This window comes from Typha latifolia, chromosome 2, assembly GCF_019914945.1.
Source record: "Typha latifolia isolate L0001 chromosome 2, TyphaL0001v2, whole genome shotgun sequence".
Taxonomy (NCBI): domain Eukaryota; kingdom Viridiplantae; phylum Streptophyta; class Magnoliopsida; order Poales; family Typhaceae; genus Typha; species Typha latifolia.
Genome location: NC_133087.1, coordinates 9,733,581 through 9,751,529, shown reverse-complemented (window position 1 = coordinate 9,751,529; position 17,949 = coordinate 9,733,581). Strand labels below are relative to the sequence as shown.

The following is a 17,949-nucleotide window of genomic DNA, read 5'->3' as shown; positions in this document are numbered from 1 at the left end:
ATCAGTATGTTCAATTTCAGCTGCAAATGATTAAAGTAGAAAACAAAAGAACCTTGAAGCATAATTTTCAAGCTATTGCAATGGCCTTCCAGTTTCCAATATGCTTGTCCATTGCATTCCAAACGGATAGGCTCTGTTCTCATAGCATCTCTTCTTTGTTTCTCTATGATTGTTTCCATGAAAAAAAAATCAAAAGAATAAATTAATTAATAGGTAGCTAACTGCCACTCTCTTATGATATAAAAACAGACATGGTAATTAAAAGTAGTGGTTGTACAACCAAAAGGATAAAAGTTTGACAGGAGAGGAACAACTAGGTTTTGTATCATATTAACACAAAATTGCAATAATGCAGACCTACATAAACTGGTAAAGTCCACAAAAGTATGAGGACAATTTTCCTATTCTTCGTGCTAATAATTGACTATAGGAGATAGATACTATAATTATTCTTTCATTTAATATTTCTGAAAACATATAGAAATAGGGTTCCACTTTGGCCCAGTATTGATATAATACATCTGAAATCAATTTAGTCCTCATTTGTCCAACCATCCTCCAAATTGGCCATTAATCTAGAATAGGAATATTTGATTCCATAATTTTTCATCGTTCCCAATTTCGACCAATCTCAATCCCACCCCAAAACTAGTTTATTCGGTGGGGTATCAGCCAGATCAGCCAATACTCGATCTGGATCAAGCAAATTTCGGCTGTTTCAACCGAGATAAACCAAACTGAGAGAGACAGAGAGAAAGAGATAGAGGATAGCAAGAAATAGTGTAGGCAGAAGGCGGACGCCAAGACGATCTAGCATTTTTAATATTTAAAAATTAAAAGTAACTATGTATAATATATAGAATTATACAAAAACCTTTTAATAGTTAAGGCCCTTCAGGACACCAAAATTATTAAGACCTACATACCGATATATTTCAGAAGAAAATAAAAAATAAAAAATAAAAAATAATGAGAGATTAGTCTTTTTGATGTGATGAAAATTAAATGCATCTTATTCCCTTCTATTAGACTCATGTGTCCAATATCTGAATATATAAAGATAAGTGATGGGTAGTGTCCAGCTAGCATACATTGAGATAGGTGATGGTTAACACGTGTTTAGACTTTATCACTGCTATAGCAGCTAGCATACGCATTTTAGACTCCATCATTGCCATTATAGCAACAGGAGAAGGCAATGAGAGAGGGATGTTCACTCCACACCGTTGCACGGGCCCAACCTCCATGCCACCGTAGCTCCATGAACTGACCTTCACGCCAATGCCACCGCACAAGCCCAACCACCACGATGGCGCACCAGTCCAAGCTCCATGACAGTCACACAAGCTATCTTTGCTCGCTACCCATTGTTAGGAGAGGAAAGAGCTCAAGAGGGAGGGGTCAAGAGAGGTCGCTAGTCGCCACCTTCATTGCCGCCGACCATGGAGGAGATTTCTTTTTTAGGGTTTCGCTATCAAGCAAGAGAACAGTTGAGCAGGTTAGTTATTTAAACATGAGCCACTTACAAAATTCAACGTGCTTCGACCTGCATCACCATATGGCGGGCCACAGTGTCAGCCTGCCTTATCGGGCCGCTCGACTCACCTAACGCTTTTTAGCGCCTAGGTGGCCTGCAAAGGCAGCCAGCCGCCTTTTACCAGCACTGATCCACTTAGCAGGGCAGCCGATGCGCCGATCTTTCCGCCTTTTAAAACACAAGAAAGAAAGAAAGGGAGAAAGAGAAAAGGAGAGGCTGAAGAACTCATCAAAGAGAGGAAATAAAAGAAAAAATTACATATCTAAAGTTGACGAAGCCAGATCTACGTCGAAGGAGTTCGTCATAGGTTGACAAAGCCGGATCTATGTCGGTAGAGTTCATTGGACATAGATAGAGATCAGAACTACGTCGAAGAGGAAGATAAGAGTGCGTGGGATACGGGGGGAAAGGAGATGGAGAGATTTCGAGAAATCGATTTTTTTTTAAATGAGAGTGAGAATAGAGATAAGGAGATGGGAGAGAGAGAGAGAGAAAAATTATTCGTATGAGGACGGAAGAAGGGCGTGTGAGTGATATAAAGGGAGAGAGATATTGAAATTAAGAAAATAGTATTTTTATTTTTATTTTTTAGATTTTATATATGAATAATTTATACATATATCTTATTATTATTTTTCTAAAACTTTTCTTATTTTTCTATATGCTAAAAGTTATTTGAAAATACAAGTCGATATGAACAACCGATACTCCTAATACGTTCAATACGCATCATTTTTTCAGACAATCGATTTCAATCCCGATACTTGGAACCTTGTAATTTTTAATACAAAAAAATTTATAGAAAATATGCAATGGTCACTCATCCCTCTCAGATTTATGTTTTTGATGCCCTCAAGTGAAACGAAAAATTCACTATATAATAACTAGAATATCAGCATGCAAGATATTGTAGCTAATATTTTATAAAATGAAGTGCAACAAAACTCCATAGCAAAAGGGATGGACAGTCAAAAGCAAAGACTTGAAATTAGAAAATGATTTTAAAGATCATCTTCTTGGGCCAATGGTAAATCTCTTTAAACCTTATGGATTTCCAAAAACATTGTAATGGAAAGTCGTTGAAGGAGAAAGAAATAAGAAAAGATTCTAGCAAGGGATACTTACACTTACTTTGGACAATGAAAGGGGAAAAAGGAATGCTAAAGTTACTTTTTAACTTCTCTTCTTTATATATATATATGGAATAGAAAAAATCAAGGCGGGCCTGAGATATTCATTGCTTTTCTTTCCATTCTCATTACTAGTATCTCAACCAATTATACCCAAAAGAGATTGTTATGCCTTTCTTCTCCATTATTGTATAGCATTTTATGTGAGAAACTGATGTAAAACAACGGGATCGTTAGGATTCTAGGAATGATAATGGTTAAAAAGAGAAAATGAATAAAGTTTTATACCTCCATTCTCAACCCAAGTTTCATACCTAAAACTCACACCGAAGATAAATCTCAAAAAATTTCACTTCTTAAAAAAGAAGGTCTATACATAAACCTTACAAATGACAATAAGCAAATAGCACTCTAAACAATTGCAAGAAAACAAATATAAATAAGTGGGACTTCTTAATAAGGTTAAACATTATGAATAGCAAATGCATAATAAAATAATCGACTTAAGACTAATTTTAAGAATGAGAAACTACACTGCTACATGCATATGTCACTGATGTTCACATGATTCCCTCTAAGTCGGAGAAAACTCGACTCTGTCAAGTATTTCCCCTGCAGCATTCATATTGCTCTAGTCTCACAGTTAATGGCGACACTTCGATCAAGTCAATTATCATCGTACACCTCCACCCTCAGGCTAAGATTTTACACCCAAGTTTTTTTGATAGTAAGACTTATTCTTAATGATTTCGAGCAGGGGATTGAGACTTTCCTCATACTACTCTAGCCTATCGAATTCTTACTGTTCTAGTCAAGCCAAGAATCATCATACTTAGGGATAGGTTTCACACCTTTACTCTCAAGCTAGGGTTTCACACCCAAATTTTCTTGATGTCAAGACTTGTCCTTAATTTTAGAAAAAGCACCGATCATATACAAGAGAAAACGTCAAAAGGGACACGACAATAGTGGATGGGTGTCGGCGGCTACAAACAAGCGACGATAAAGGGTGGAGCTCAGAGAAGATAGTGTTGATGGTGGTGGAGAGTGATGCTAGCTATGATGGAATCGGTAAAGCGCAATGCTGCGGTGTTGGCGTGGTGGAGAGCACTACTGATTGTGATGACGTGGGTGGACAAGTTGATGGTTATGAGGAGTTTGGTAAGGAAGGAATTGGGTTAGGGTAGTAGGTTTAGATATGTTGAAGTTGAAAATGACTTATGGCTAACAGGTGAGAATGGGGTTGGGTTAAGGCTAACGGGTCGAATTGGATCGGGTGCTAATAGATTATGAAGTTCCTTGCCACCAATTTATAGATCTAGACAAATGAGATTTGCTCACATGCAATATCTGCATTCGGAACTCTTATAGAAAGACAAAAAAGGAAACATTCAAAATCCTAATAGTAGATATGAGCAACTATGGCAACATCCACTATTTTACTACTATGTAAATGCTCACTCATATTTTCATATACATATATATATATATATATATACACACACACATACATATAAGGAAGAAAAAGAGTAGAGTAAAAGCAATCAAACATCCATGATGACAAGAAACTAAGTTTCTATAAAATGATACATTAAATCATAGCTAAGTTGAAACGGGTGGGATCCGACCTGGGGTCATCAATTATTGATGTCCCCCCACCCACCTGCCTCTCTTTCTCCTCTCTCTCTCTCTCTCTCTCTCTCTCTCTCTCTCTCTCTCTCTCTCTCTCTCTCTCTCACCGATCTCTTTCTCACCGGCGACTAAGTAAATCTTCGGTGACCTCAACCTACGACGACCCCAGATGAGTTTTTTTTTTTTTTTCTAATTTCTTTCTTTCTCATTTTTTTAATTACGCACCTGCTGCTGCATAACCAACAAGTTGCTGCTTCACCACACCAGCAGCAGCAACAGCATGGTGCTGCTGCTCAGGTGCTGCCAGTGCTGCTGCTGAGAACTTGAGAGGGGTGGAAACTGAAAGGAAGTAAAGAAGAAAAAGAGAAAAAAAAATTGAAAGGGTTTCATAATTTTATTTTCATAAATTTTAAATTATTTTATATTTTATTTTAATTTTTATCTATATTTTTTAGTTACAGAGTTAAAATATCAATGGCTCCAAAAAGAAGTCACATAATATCGACATTGGGTGGCAATATTATAGCACTATTAAACAAGATAAAAACCGTGTTAAATGCAACTGGTATGAAAAAGAAATGAGTGATAGTGTCAACCGTTTGAAAGAACATTTAGCAAGAAGGCAAAGAAACATAGCAACTTGCACTCAAGTGTCTTTGAAAGTTAGAAAGAAGATGTTGGCTTGTCTAATTGGCAAAAAAAAAAGAATAAACAATCTACACAACAAAAAAAGTTAATAGTCCGTGAAGAATTGATGCATAATCTTGTACACATTGATGATGATAGTAATGAACATAATGAGGAGAATGAGAAGGAGAGACAGATGAGAAGGGCAATGAAAGAGAGCAAAAATATGCATAGAAGAAAAGACGAGATAAGAAGCACTGGTGGTAACTTTTATAGATCAATTAATATATAAGGAGAAAGAGATATGGGAGCAGCAGTTCTACCCTTAGGACTCCTGGTGTTACAGTAGAGTCTGAAAATATTTGACCAATAAATACATATCTTCGAAAAAAAAGAGTCGTACACAGATTTTTATAAAACAGAAGAAATATAATTAATTTCTTAGTGTACTCGGGCATGGGGACAATATTTTGAAGTCTGTGGATGCTACTGCTCATTTCAAAAATACAGATTATATTTGTTAGTTGATGGATGAGGTGGTACAAGAAATCGGTAAAAAAATAGTCCAAATGATTACTGATAATAGGGCCAATTATAAAGCTACTGAAAATTTACTTATGACAAAAAGACCTCATTTATATTGGATGCCATGTGCTGCACATTGTATTGATCTAATGTTAGAGGATACTACAAAAGAACCTGAAATTGACATAGTCATACATGAAGGTCAAAAGTTGACAAATTTTATATATAACCATAGTTAGATTTTTAATTTACTTAGGCAGATGACTGGTAATAGGGAAATCATCAAACCCGGTATCACTAAATTTATCACTCATTTTTTAGCCTTAGAGAGCATCATGCGTTACAAGAATGATATTATATAAATATTTACATCACAAGAGTAGTCTATAAAATTTAAGAATATGAAACTTAAAGATAAATCTTTAGATGAAACTTTGAAAAATATAGCTCTTGGAAATACATTTTTGAATAATATTATAATTGTCACTGCAGTATTTGAGTCTCTTGTCAAAATATTAAGACTTGTAGACAGTGATGACAAGTCTGAAATGAATTTCTTATGAGGCAATAAACATAGCAAAATAATTAATCAAAAAAAATGTGAGCCAAAGTTATAAGAAGTGGTAGGAGATGATTAATTCTAGATGGAACAGATAACTACATAGAGATATACACGCTGCTGGTAAGTATGCTTTTAAGTTTTAAGTTTTAATTTACTAATTACTTTAATTTATGAAAATTTTAAAACTTGAATGCTTATAAATTTTAAATTTTTACAATGTATTTTCTTAATCCAATATTTCAATTCTATATAAATGTCAATAATGATAATGAAGTCTTGTTGGGGGTTAAGAAGGCAATCAACAAGCTTGAGCCCGATATTCATAAATAAATCATTTACAATAAAAAAGAGTTATGATTTAATTAAATAATTTTATTATTATTTGTTTCAAGTTTTAACTTTCAATATAATCAGTATGCAATAATATATTTCTAATTTCAGATGAAAAAATATAGATTGAGAGCTGGGCAATTCAGTACTAATAAAATTATTGCAATTATATCTCATAACACTTCAGCTAAATGGTGGTCTACCTATAAATAGGAAGAGATACCAAATTTTGATGCCAATAGCAAAGAAGATTTTAAGTCAAACTGTGTCTTCATCACAAGACAATGAAAAGATTTGAGAAATTAGTTTTTTATCATTATAATATGAGATTGAGAGAGAAATTTAAGAAAAAAGGCAAAACATGAACTGATTGATTTAAATTATGTTTTTGATGAAAAAGACCCTTTAACTCCATAAATCAGATAAATAGATGACAGATTATTAGATGATAGCGATAACACATGGTTAGATGAGATATTGGGGGAGACTACGACAAAGGCAGAGACAAGTACGAGTTGTTCAACAGCAAGAGATAGTATACCTACTAATACTAGTCATCATCATCATCATCATCCTATCTACAATTGTTGAAGAAAGTCAAAAAAGCATAAGGATTGAAGACAGAGAAACTGAGGATGTATATACATATCAACAATATACAAAAATGAGAGATAAGCATGTCAACATAAAAACCTAATTTAGGAAGTCCTTTTGTTATGTATCTTTCTTTAGATCCTCTTTATGTGTTATTTGGTATATTATCTTTCAAGATAAGACTTCAGTCTAGCCAATATGACCTTTTTCTATTTACATTTTTTCATTCTTTAGGCGTGATCTCTAAATTGTGACCTATTTCGTGAGCATGTATGCACCATGTGGTGAAATGAAACATTCAACTTATCCCAGCTGTTGTCAAACTAAATCAAAACAAAAGATCTGGGTTTGGTTCATGATGGATAAACATGAACAGAATGGATCGAACAACTTCTTGATCATGTTATACAGACACCCACTTCAAAAGTTTGTTGATAACTTTCTTGGTTCTAAATTCTAACTCATAATCAGACATTCAAGGTCAGAGTTACAGATTTTTGTTGGAATCTGGCCACAGCCATATATATAGTTATGGTGCATGGGTCTTAAGAGGTTGCAGTTTGGTACTTTATTATTGAGAAATGCCTAAATTAGAAACCCAAAACCAGTTTTCCATTTTGGTAAAAGCAAAAGAGATTGCTGACTTGTTTCAATGTTTTACTACATAGATATAGAGTTTATCAAAATGTCAACCAAAAAGTAGACACTAAGCTCTGAAGCTTCAACTTTCCATCAGAGCCGGCAAGAGATAGATCAATTCCACATTTTAGTTATAGCAAGGCATTGCATAAACAATCATATTAGGCTATCATTGCATCAGAGCTTAAAGTATCAGGAAGCAATTTTTCAATCTCAAATCCAATTTCAGGTGACATGTAAGAGGAGCATTCAAATTCGATATAAAACATACGAGAGGCTTACCTAAAAGCAATGTTGTGGAAAGCACCCACCGTAAGCAGGCAACCACCCCATTGCATAGCATGTAGGCAGTATGCAAGTCCATATTTGCCTAGCATTTTAATGTATTAAAAGCATTATATATGATATAATATATATTGTGTAAAAGTTTAGTTATATAAACTAGTATGTATAAATATGAATGTATTAAATAATATGTGTAGATCATTTTAAAATAATTTTTAAAATACAAAAAAATTCTTAATTTTTTAGAAAAATAATAATAAGATATAAATATAAATTATTTATATATAAAGTCTAAAAACTAAAAAATAAATATTATTTTCTTAATTTCTATTTCTCCCCTTTTCTACCACTCACACTCTCTCTCCCACACAAATTAAAAAAAATTCTTACCTTCTCTCGACTAATTCTCTTTTTTATCAAACTCTCTCCCACTAACTCTCTTATCAAACTCTCTCTCTAATTAACTCTCTCTCCTACTAACTCTCTCACTTAAAAACTCTTCCTCTCCCTCACCGACTACCACCTCTTTAACATAATTTTTTAATTTTTGTTTTCTCTCCATGTCTCTCTCTCTCTCCTCTTCCCCCCTCTCTCTTCTTCCCTCTCCCTCTTACTGCTGCAACTCACAAACTCTATCTCTTTCTCCCTCTCTCTCTCTTTTCCTCTCTTTTTCCCTCTCTTTCACTCTCTGTTGCCCCATATCTCTCTCTTTCTCTCTTTCTCTCTCTTTCTCTTTTTTTCCCTCTCTTTCACTCTCTCTTGCTCCATCTCTCGCTGTTTCTCTCTTTCCCTCTCTTGCTCCCTCTCTTTCTCTCTCTTTCCCCTTTCTTTCTCTCTTACCCATGCTCGTCTCGGGCGGGATCGGCCGATACAGCCGATCCCGACCCAAACGAATCGAGTATCGGCCGATCCGACCGAAACCAATCTATTGCCAGGGATCGATCCCGATCCATTTCGGCCGATCCCACTCGGGATCGGCCGAAACTAGAAACCACGGTGTTCCTGTTTACCAAATGCAACCCGTTTATTAATCGAGTCATGTTCGTGTCAAGATAAAATTGACCCGACCAGAATCTGACCCGACCTGAACCCGCTTAACCCGACCCGATTGCCACCCCTACATGAGAGCATGTGGCCTCTTTCCTACCAATTAAAGCACAGAGAAAGAAGACAAAAAAAGAGCTGGTGGTTTCCACATTCCAATGTCATAGAGAAAGAAAAGAAGAAAAAGAAGAAGAGGATGAGATGAGGAAATCCACAGCTTAAACAAAAAAATCGTCTATTTGCCAACATCGTCCGCTTGCCACTTGCTCGACGCCTTTGAGCCTTCGCTTGACATTGCTGCTTGCTACCTCTGCTAGCCACTACATAAGAGAGGAGCAATTGAGAGAGAGAGAGAAAGAGAGAGAGAGAGAGAGAGAGAGAGAGAGAGTAGCAAAAGGGTTGTTTTTTTTACATATAGTGGGCTAGTGGTTTGTTACTAAATCTGATCCACTTCCGACCTGCTTCCAACGGCTTCAAGTGCTTTTTAGCGCCTAGGCGGCCCGCAATGACAATTGGCTGCCTCATGCTGACGCCAAGCTACATAGTAGGGCGGCGGGAGCCACACCCTGTCATGGCCGCCGCCAAAACCAATTTTCAAAACACTAAATACATGTCCACACCACTACATACATGGATGAACATATAATGCATGTATGTTTGACTATATGCAACACCCTGTAGACATTTATATTTATACCTAGTGGATGTCATGCATATACTATATATGTATATGGATTTTATAAATGTACTCAAGGATTGAGGGCTTGGAATCCTATTAAACATGGAAATAGACATGAAATATGGATATGCCATGATGCAAATATGTAGATATGACAAATCTTGAAGTATATATTTATGTCTACACATATATATTAGTGTACTTGTATGTACTTGCATTTTCTTAATTGAGGAATTATATATTACTGTTGAGTCATTATTTGTATAAGGAAACTCCAATTTATCTATTAAGAGAAGTATTGTTCATAACAGAAGGTTCGGTATATTATGTAAATATATTGCTAGCTAATATGTAAGATAAACAAGCAAATTCAATCTATAAATCAAAAGATAGACTATTGTAACATGATTTCTTGGTATGTATCATATAATAAACAAGTGAATTCAATGTTTTCATAAAGATAACCTTCTGAATCTAGTAAGAAATGAAACTCTCATTCAATTTGACTCAGATTGATAGGAATCTTGAAAGTAACCAAAAAATATTTAAAAAGTACCCGATAAGCATCCACAACATCAGATTTACTTTTACAAAATTGGATAGTTAAAAAAATTATCTGATACGTGTCCAAAGGTATCCTACGAGGAGTGTATCCAATACGGTATTCAATACAGATATAGCTAGAGTATGAAAATATGCGTACTTTATAAATTGAAGCCATGTAAAGGGTATCAAAGGGGTGTAACATACACACTGAATATAGATCAACCTAGGTGAGATAGAACTAGATTATCAAAATGCGCAAGCTAAGTTTAGCATGGGCTAGGCCAATTGCTCGAGTTAAGCTAGTTAAGCCAAGTTTTTGGAAAAATAAAGTTAGTGTCCTTGTGGTTAGGAAAAGAACTGCAAGTACTTGGAGCTTGCTAATTTCATAGTGAAAAGCACAAGTACATAAGAGTTGCCATGTACAACACTTTTCATAATTGTAAATCCATAAAGAAGGTTTAGACTATTTCACATTTCAATTGCAAACTTTGTTTATTCTATATGGTTACCAACTTGATGTCACTTAAGGCATAAGGCATATGCCACTTCAAGGCATATGCAGTTATACCACTTGGTGGTGGTAGCCTATGGATCATCCTGAATAAGGCATATGCCACTTAACAAAGTGGCTGGACCACATGCATTTTCTGGTGTTATTTGGTGGTTTTAGGTAGTTTTAGTAGTTTGGATTACGCGTGGGTGCACGTAGGCAAATAGATAAACATTAAAAAGAATAATGCTAGTATACAAGGTTTTAGGCTTCTAATAGGAGGAAGAAGATGATCCTAATTAGATAGTCATTTCTACTCTCACGATCTGCATAAGAATAAGTTGGGATCCACTTTCTTGGAACCGGATACTCACTAGATATGCACGAGAATAAGTCAGGATTTTTTTTCTTGAAAGATGATCTTCACTTATGCTCTAAATGGATTGTGAGCTCACTTTTAGCAATCTCAGAATAAGATCTACTTAAGCTCCTCCAGTTTTGCTCAAAAAAAATACCTGTGGGCTGTAGTTCAACTTGATAATAAATGAGACAAGCTTAAGTTTTAGCTACCAGCTCGACCTCAACTGTACGACAACCTTTTACCTCCGATGTTTTGTTGTTTCATTATCATTCACTGCACCATGGTAGGACATATGCACGTGCACGAATATTGCATCTGAAGTACAGATGCACATAAACATAAACACATGCATTACATGCTAGACAATAATTTAAAGTCTGCAGGTTACAAAAACAAATGTATGTGGATTGCAAGATATTGTAAGGGCATGAACAGAAAGAATCAGATTACAGTTAAAATGTTCTTCTTGTCCAGTAACCTACAATCATTGTTTAGATGTGCAGTTGATTTATTCCAATAACATATCCTAAATATGTGCAAATTCGCAGAAGGTATCATTCATGTTAAAAATATTTTCTGAAGTTCTTTTAGTGAGCAATTTGCTTATGCTTAGTTGCTATAAGTAAATAAAGAGAAACTACAATTTGCATAGTAGTACATCACATCAAGCCACCTTGTACTTTGTGGTACTACGGGGAAAAAATTACAGGATTCACCAATTTCTAGATGCTAAGCTATCATAATTAAATCCTTTATTTATCGCAGTCCATATGAAATAGCAGATTGTTAAGGACCTTTTCTCTCGAAAGAAAAGGAAAGAGATGATTGTGACGAATTATATAATTCAAATACAAGCCTGGAAAACTTATATAATAATCCATTAGAAAATAAATTTAGTCAATTAAAAGTCAGATGCATAAGAAATCAATTTGGCTGATGAATAGAAAGTTTTAAAAAGAAAAGCAGCATTTGATAATCAAAGATATCAAATAACAAGCAATCTAAAGGCGTACTCTTGGGCAAAAGTTCCAATGTTTCTAGCATCTCAACATGAGCTCTCTCTGTTTCTTCCCTTATTTTGGATATCAGATTCCCATGCTCAGAGATGGTAAGAACAGCTCCTTCTCGCAGAGAAAGCATGGCTTTGGCCATATCATTCTTTAGCTTTTCTTTGAGATCCTTTTCCTACATAAGAAGAAAAGGAAGTACCTTATTTACCCATAAGCATCATGTCTATATGACCACTAACTTAAACAACAAACCTTTCTTCTTGCAAGAACAACTTTTTCCTTGGCGACCTTCCTTCCCTCTATTAATTTCATATTCTCTTCATCAATCCAACTTCTCATTTTTCTGATAAAGTGGATATGAGATTCTATGAATTATGAAAGCAACAAGAATGAAAAGGATATTAAAACAAACATGATCACAACCACTTACTCAGTACAAAGGGTCTCATCGCAAAGAAAATTTAAAACACTAAGTTTTCTAGATGGATCCAAGTTGTTGTATCCCTCCAACCCCTTGTTAAAGCAAGTCAGAGGCAGTTCCTTCAAAAGAAATTGTGATTCACTGATAAATTTGCCAAGAGCTTCAACCCATGCATCTCCACTGCCTGCTGAGTATGGTAGAGGCCTAACAAGATAATAAGGATAAAACGTAAAAACTCACTATTTAAACTGACAAACAAATAAATAAGCAGACTGAGACTTCAAGAAAAATAAGTATCACACCGTTCTCCCCGGTCCTTCCAAATAATAGACAACAGATTAATATGGAATTGAACAATTGCTGAATATGTTCCCCGACGTCCACGTCCTCTTGCTATTTCTCGAAGAATAGATTCTGCTTGACCTTTATTCATATGAAGAACCTAAAAAATGCGAACTTAGTCACAAGAAAACAAGAAATATGGTACACTTGCTAAATCATGAACCAAGCAAGCAAGTAAGGTAGTATGAATGAGCATCATGTAATGAATAGAAAATCAATAACTAGCTTGCTCTCGAAACCAGATGCTTGGAACTCTGTGTTAGTTGTCATCAAGAAACAAGACGTGGATATTAGGATGATCATTTGACTGATTGCATCCTAAATTAATAGACATTAAAGTTTAGGCACATCAATGCATCAAACTCTAGCAAAATCATCAACACCTAAAGGCATCTTATTGCATGAGGCTCCCACCATTACAAGTTGAGGAAAGATGTATGCAATCTTACCCTCATTACTAAGCAAATCATTTCCATGACTTAAATACATGAACTCATGGATGCAACTATGCATGGGGCCAGCTTTACCATCAAACCAAGTGATCCCTCTCAAGCACATAAAAAAATGCATTAGCAACAGTTAGTTGTTATTATCAAGCACATAAAATGAGGCAGCAGCAAAATTTAGTTGGCATTGTTAAGCACAGAAAGTTGTCAAGGAGAACACTGTAGAATCCACTTTGAGTATAAATGGCATATTTTAATTGCTTAGATGACAATTGCATGGTTAGATCCTTTGAGCAGATGAAACTTCATTTCCGAGCCAGATTGTTTTAAAGATGGTTTGCTTGATGTCCACGAAACATCTTGAAGGCTTTTCAACAGGAAATTTGAAGCATGTGATATCCCACCTGGGCTGGAATAAATCTTAACTAAGCTGACCATACATGCACCACTATATCCAGTTACAGATATTGTTGAATTAACATACCCATATTCTGCAATCTAAGACAAATGTAAGTTTATACCTTGGAAAATGCTCTACAGAACTCCAAGAACTGCAATGCTGGCCCAACATCTTCAGGCAGTAACTCAACACCTGCAACCTCCATTAAGCGAGTTCCTTGAGGTAGGATGGGGCCATTGTTGTCATGTTCCCTAAGGTGTTTGATAGCATGTTTCTTTGCCTTGCATTTCTTTGGCAAATGTTTACCATTGACATCATCAACCTTTCCGTTGGCAAGAATATTTGACTCATGACTATCATCATTCTTATTTGCATTGCTATCAAAGTGCTTACCAGAATTGGAAGAAGAAGATTTCACTTTGGCATCCTTACTATCATCAACATTTTCAGTTTGTAACTTGTCACCACCGAGCAGCCTCTTTCTCTTACTAGGACTCGCTGGAACTTCATTGAGGTCTATTTCTAGCATGTTCACCTTCTCTTCTTCCAAATATGTTCTGTTGCAATCAGTAGAATCCTTGACACCACTTTCCTTCTTTATCTTTTTCAGGACCTTCTGCTTTTCTTTCCTTTGACATAAATTATCATCCGTCTGGCCGACATTGTAGTTCTCCTTGTCACAACTCCTTTCTGGAGCAACCAAGCCCTTTGAAAACCAATAAAGACTCGTTATCAGGGACAACACAAACCGCATGAGTAAAGGCGGAAAGATTAAATGAACGATACCTTTTTAGAAATAGGAGAATTCTTCTGACTCGCATTTCTCATCAAATTTAAGACTTCAAACCCTTTATGATCCAACAATTCATAAACAGAAGAGTACCCAGTAGCCTTGGCAGCATGTACAAGTATTCCAGTTGGTTGTTGGCCTCTCTTCTTCCTACAAGAACGAAAAACCAAAACGTAAGTTCCACCTAATCATGTACTGGTTCACACTGTGATCTGGACAACTGACATGCAAAAACTGCAGTTGCAAATCCCGCGGCACTTGGGGCAACTCCAGCTATCCAAACATGCCACCTCTTCCGCCTTCTCCCCATACCTGATCCATTTTACACCGACGCTGTTCATTAAGCTATATTTCCAAATAAAGTCAAATTGATGAGAAAAAAAAAAATGGGTTAAACTTATATAGAACCTATTAAGGAGGCACTTGTGGCAGAACTTTATTGTGCACATCTTGTTCCCCTTCATCCGCTTACAGAAGGCGGCGAAGTCCCTCGTCTTCTGTCGGCACTGTAAACAAACCAGATTCAACCAACCAAGATCAAAATTGGAAAAGAAAAAACAAAGATTTCGACAAAACACGAGATGGGTTCTGTTCTAAATCATAGTCAGATACCTGATGACAAGTCTTCCCATTCTCGGAATCATAGATTCGACCACCCACGACCCGAACGCCGGGATCTTTGGTGCGCTTGCGAGGCTCCGCCGAGGTTGGATCCTGAGGCTGCTGTTTACTGGGCGAGGAGAGGCGGCTCTTCTTGGTAATCTTGTCTTCGTCAGTGCCGACCATTTTGGTAGGAGAGCACGGGGTAACGGCCATATTATGACTGATCAAAAGAAGGTAGGAAAAGGAGGCAATGATGGATTTGGGAAAGGGGGCTCAAATATCTTCGGGTTGTTTTCGAAGTGGCGCCTTTGGAGGGTTTGGGAGGGGGCTCTGCTCAAACTTGAAACTTTACCTTCCCTCCCTCCCTCACGTTGGCTCAATTTCGGGGAGGCGCCTGTTATGATGTATTATTTCCCGACTAAACAGGAATTCTTTGGTAAGAGAGTTTATCCGCGACGATTCAGAAGTGCTTTTACATCCCTCCTGGCCCTGGCGGTGCCTACGATATTATTTTCTCTGTGACGCTTTTGTTTGATGCGCCAAGTGGACAATTAGATCCGTATCTATTTAATTTTATTGGATTAGTACTCGGAATCAGAATTTAAATAGAAAGAAAATTTTAATGTGCGTACCTACGCCATTTATTATTAAATTATGTCGGTCTTAGACCCAATCGAAATTCAATTGGATAATAGACTAAATTTAAATTCCCCACAACTAAATATTGTAAGATAAAAATTATAATAATCTTATTACAAAGTAATAAATCACAATTGATAATCTCTTCCAAAATGACATAAACTTGAAAGCAAACATAATAGTAATACGAATAATATATCCCTCCACCCTACCAGATTAATTTTTCCTTGGCATGTAGTGTTCGCTATGTCAAGTAGAAGATTGGGTCTGGTCTGCTCACCTTCACAGAGGATGGCAAGTTTCATGAAGTTCTTATCCAATCCAGACTATTATTGCACATATACTCAATCTCTCATTAAAAAAAGGCTGATCGGATCCAATTTATAGGAGTGAGTCATAGTAGTTTCCTTGACTGAGCTACCTTTTATTTGACAACTGGCCTACAGTGATTGCAATTTAGAGGGTAGAAAGGATCAACTTGTAGATGGTAATAGTGATGGAGATGGCATAGATGGGAGGGTCGCGTTCGAACACCCCTTGCAAATGTCTACAGGCGTTCGCATCGACAAAGAATGCAATTTATGCGTTCAAACGCATTTGATCCGTTTGAACGTCCGCGTGTGAATGCCTACATACATTCGCATCGACAGATAATGCAATTTATGCGTTCGAACACACTTGACCCGTTCGAACGTCCGCGTGCGAATGCCTACATACGTTCACATCGGCAGAGAACGAGAATTCTGTGTTCGAACGTGATCGACCAGAATTCATTATTTCTAGGATTATTATTGGTCTTTTTTGGCTTGTTTGGTTAGCCTCTTAAGGTGTGGATGGCAACCAAAATGATTATTATAAATGAATATTGATTTCTATCCCTTCCCTTCCTCTCTATAATTTTTCTTCCTATTCATTCAAGCCCTAGCTGTGCGCCATCTCAACGCATATTTTGCATATTTTCGTCCTAGTTGCAGTTGAAATCTGCAAAGGGCGTAAATACCAAAAACGTAGATTAGGAAGTTATAAATCGATCACCCCCAATTTTGTAATTTTTTATTTACTGTAGAATATTTAGTGATTATTTTTATTTACTGTAGAATATTTAGAATAATCAATCACCCCCAATTTAGTGAATATTTAGTGATTATTTAGTGAGACTAGGGGGATCGATAGACAAGGGAGATTAGAAGCAAGATGAGACTGTTCCAACATGAGAGGCAATAGTGATTGATGAAGATGGAGGGAGATTGAGGTCAGTGGCCAAGTTGGCAGGGGAGATAGTAGGGAGCAGCAAGGGCAAAAGTCAATTAATCCTTCATGAATGCATACATAACATATATATATATATAATCCTAAATTGACTCAAATTACGATTTGTCTTAAAGGCTTATATAACTTAATTGGATTTGCTTTAAAGACTTACATAGCTTAACTAAACTTGCTTTAAGAGCTTACATGACTTAACTATACTTATCTTAAAGGCTTACGTAAGAGAGAAATATGAATTAGAAATAAACATGACTTAGCTAAACCAGTCTTCGTATCTTTCTCAAATTGGTTCTTTGTTTCACTATAGATAGAGTTCATTTCTAAAGATACTTGAATACGAAAGTTTTAGATCATTTGATATGAACGAATCAGATCGGATCATATTAAGGGAACATTGGACTCAATGGATTAGTCTAATTATCTTAATTATTATGTTTATGTGGTTTAGTTGTAACAACCTATCTCAAGAAAAATTGCATGGCCATAGTGTGGCCGGCATTATGCCAACATAGTGCTTGCATGCATCGAGGGCACCACGTGTCCCCAGCCGCCAGCTCAGCCAACTTAGTTGGGCCAACTAGTGCAATAGGCCCCGCCGCTACCGCAACCACCGCCATTCTCCCTCCCCACTGCCACTCTCTCCCTCTCTATATCTCTCTCATACTCTTTTGTTCTCTCTCTCAAACACTCTTATTCTTTCTCTCTCTCCTCTCCTCTCCTCTTTCTCATCCCTCTCTCCCTCTTTCTTTCTTACCATTGGTTTCAAGCTCGTCGAAGTTGAGCCACCGTCGAGAGGTTAGTCGCTAGCTAGCCAGCAGCAGTCGGTATGCTCCCGCCCAACTTGGATCCGCCCAGCAGCGGTCGATATGCTTCCTCCCAACCTGGATTCGCCCTCCCCTTTCTCCCTCCTTCCCTTCACCTTCACCTTCTTCTCCTTCTCTTTCTCTTTCTTCTCCTCTCCTTCTTTCTTCTTAGTCTTCTTTCTTTCCTTCTCTCTTCGTTCTCCTCTCTCTTTACTGCTATCTATAATGCTGGGCTAAGCCCAGCA

The 17,949-nt window shown here is 36.6% G+C and overlaps 1 protein-coding gene across 5 annotated transcripts in view; it reads right to left on the bottom strand.

The window, feature by feature from the left end:
* Nucleotides 1-15,526, bottom strand: part of LOC140783001 (uncharacterized) — a 33,195-nt gene extending 17,669 nt beyond the window's left edge. For all 5 annotated transcript variants that reach the window (XR_012107977.1, XM_073129940.1, XM_073129943.1 and 2 more), the window contains exons 1-10: nt 15,003-15,526; nt 14,799-14,896; nt 14,616-14,702; nt 14,387-14,540; nt 13,722-14,306; nt 12,715-12,854; nt 12,422-12,616; nt 12,244-12,334; nt 11,995-12,166; nt 53-163 (exon numbers count right to left, since the gene is read on the bottom strand). Coding sequence is in view for 4 of the 5 variants with exons in the window: in XM_073129940.1 (XP_072986041.1) it covers nt 53-163; nt 11,995-12,166; nt 12,244-12,334; nt 12,422-12,616; nt 12,715-12,854; nt 13,722-14,306; nt 14,387-14,540; nt 14,616-14,702; nt 14,799-14,896; nt 15,003-15,206 (1,837 nt within the window). In the remaining variant the exon portion in view is untranslated. The remainder of the gene's footprint in view (nt 1-52; nt 164-11,994; nt 12,167-12,243; nt 12,335-12,421; nt 12,617-12,714; nt 12,855-13,721; nt 14,307-14,386; nt 14,541-14,615; nt 14,703-14,798; nt 14,897-15,002) is intronic.
* Nucleotides 15,527-17,949: the final 2,423 nt, after the last annotated feature.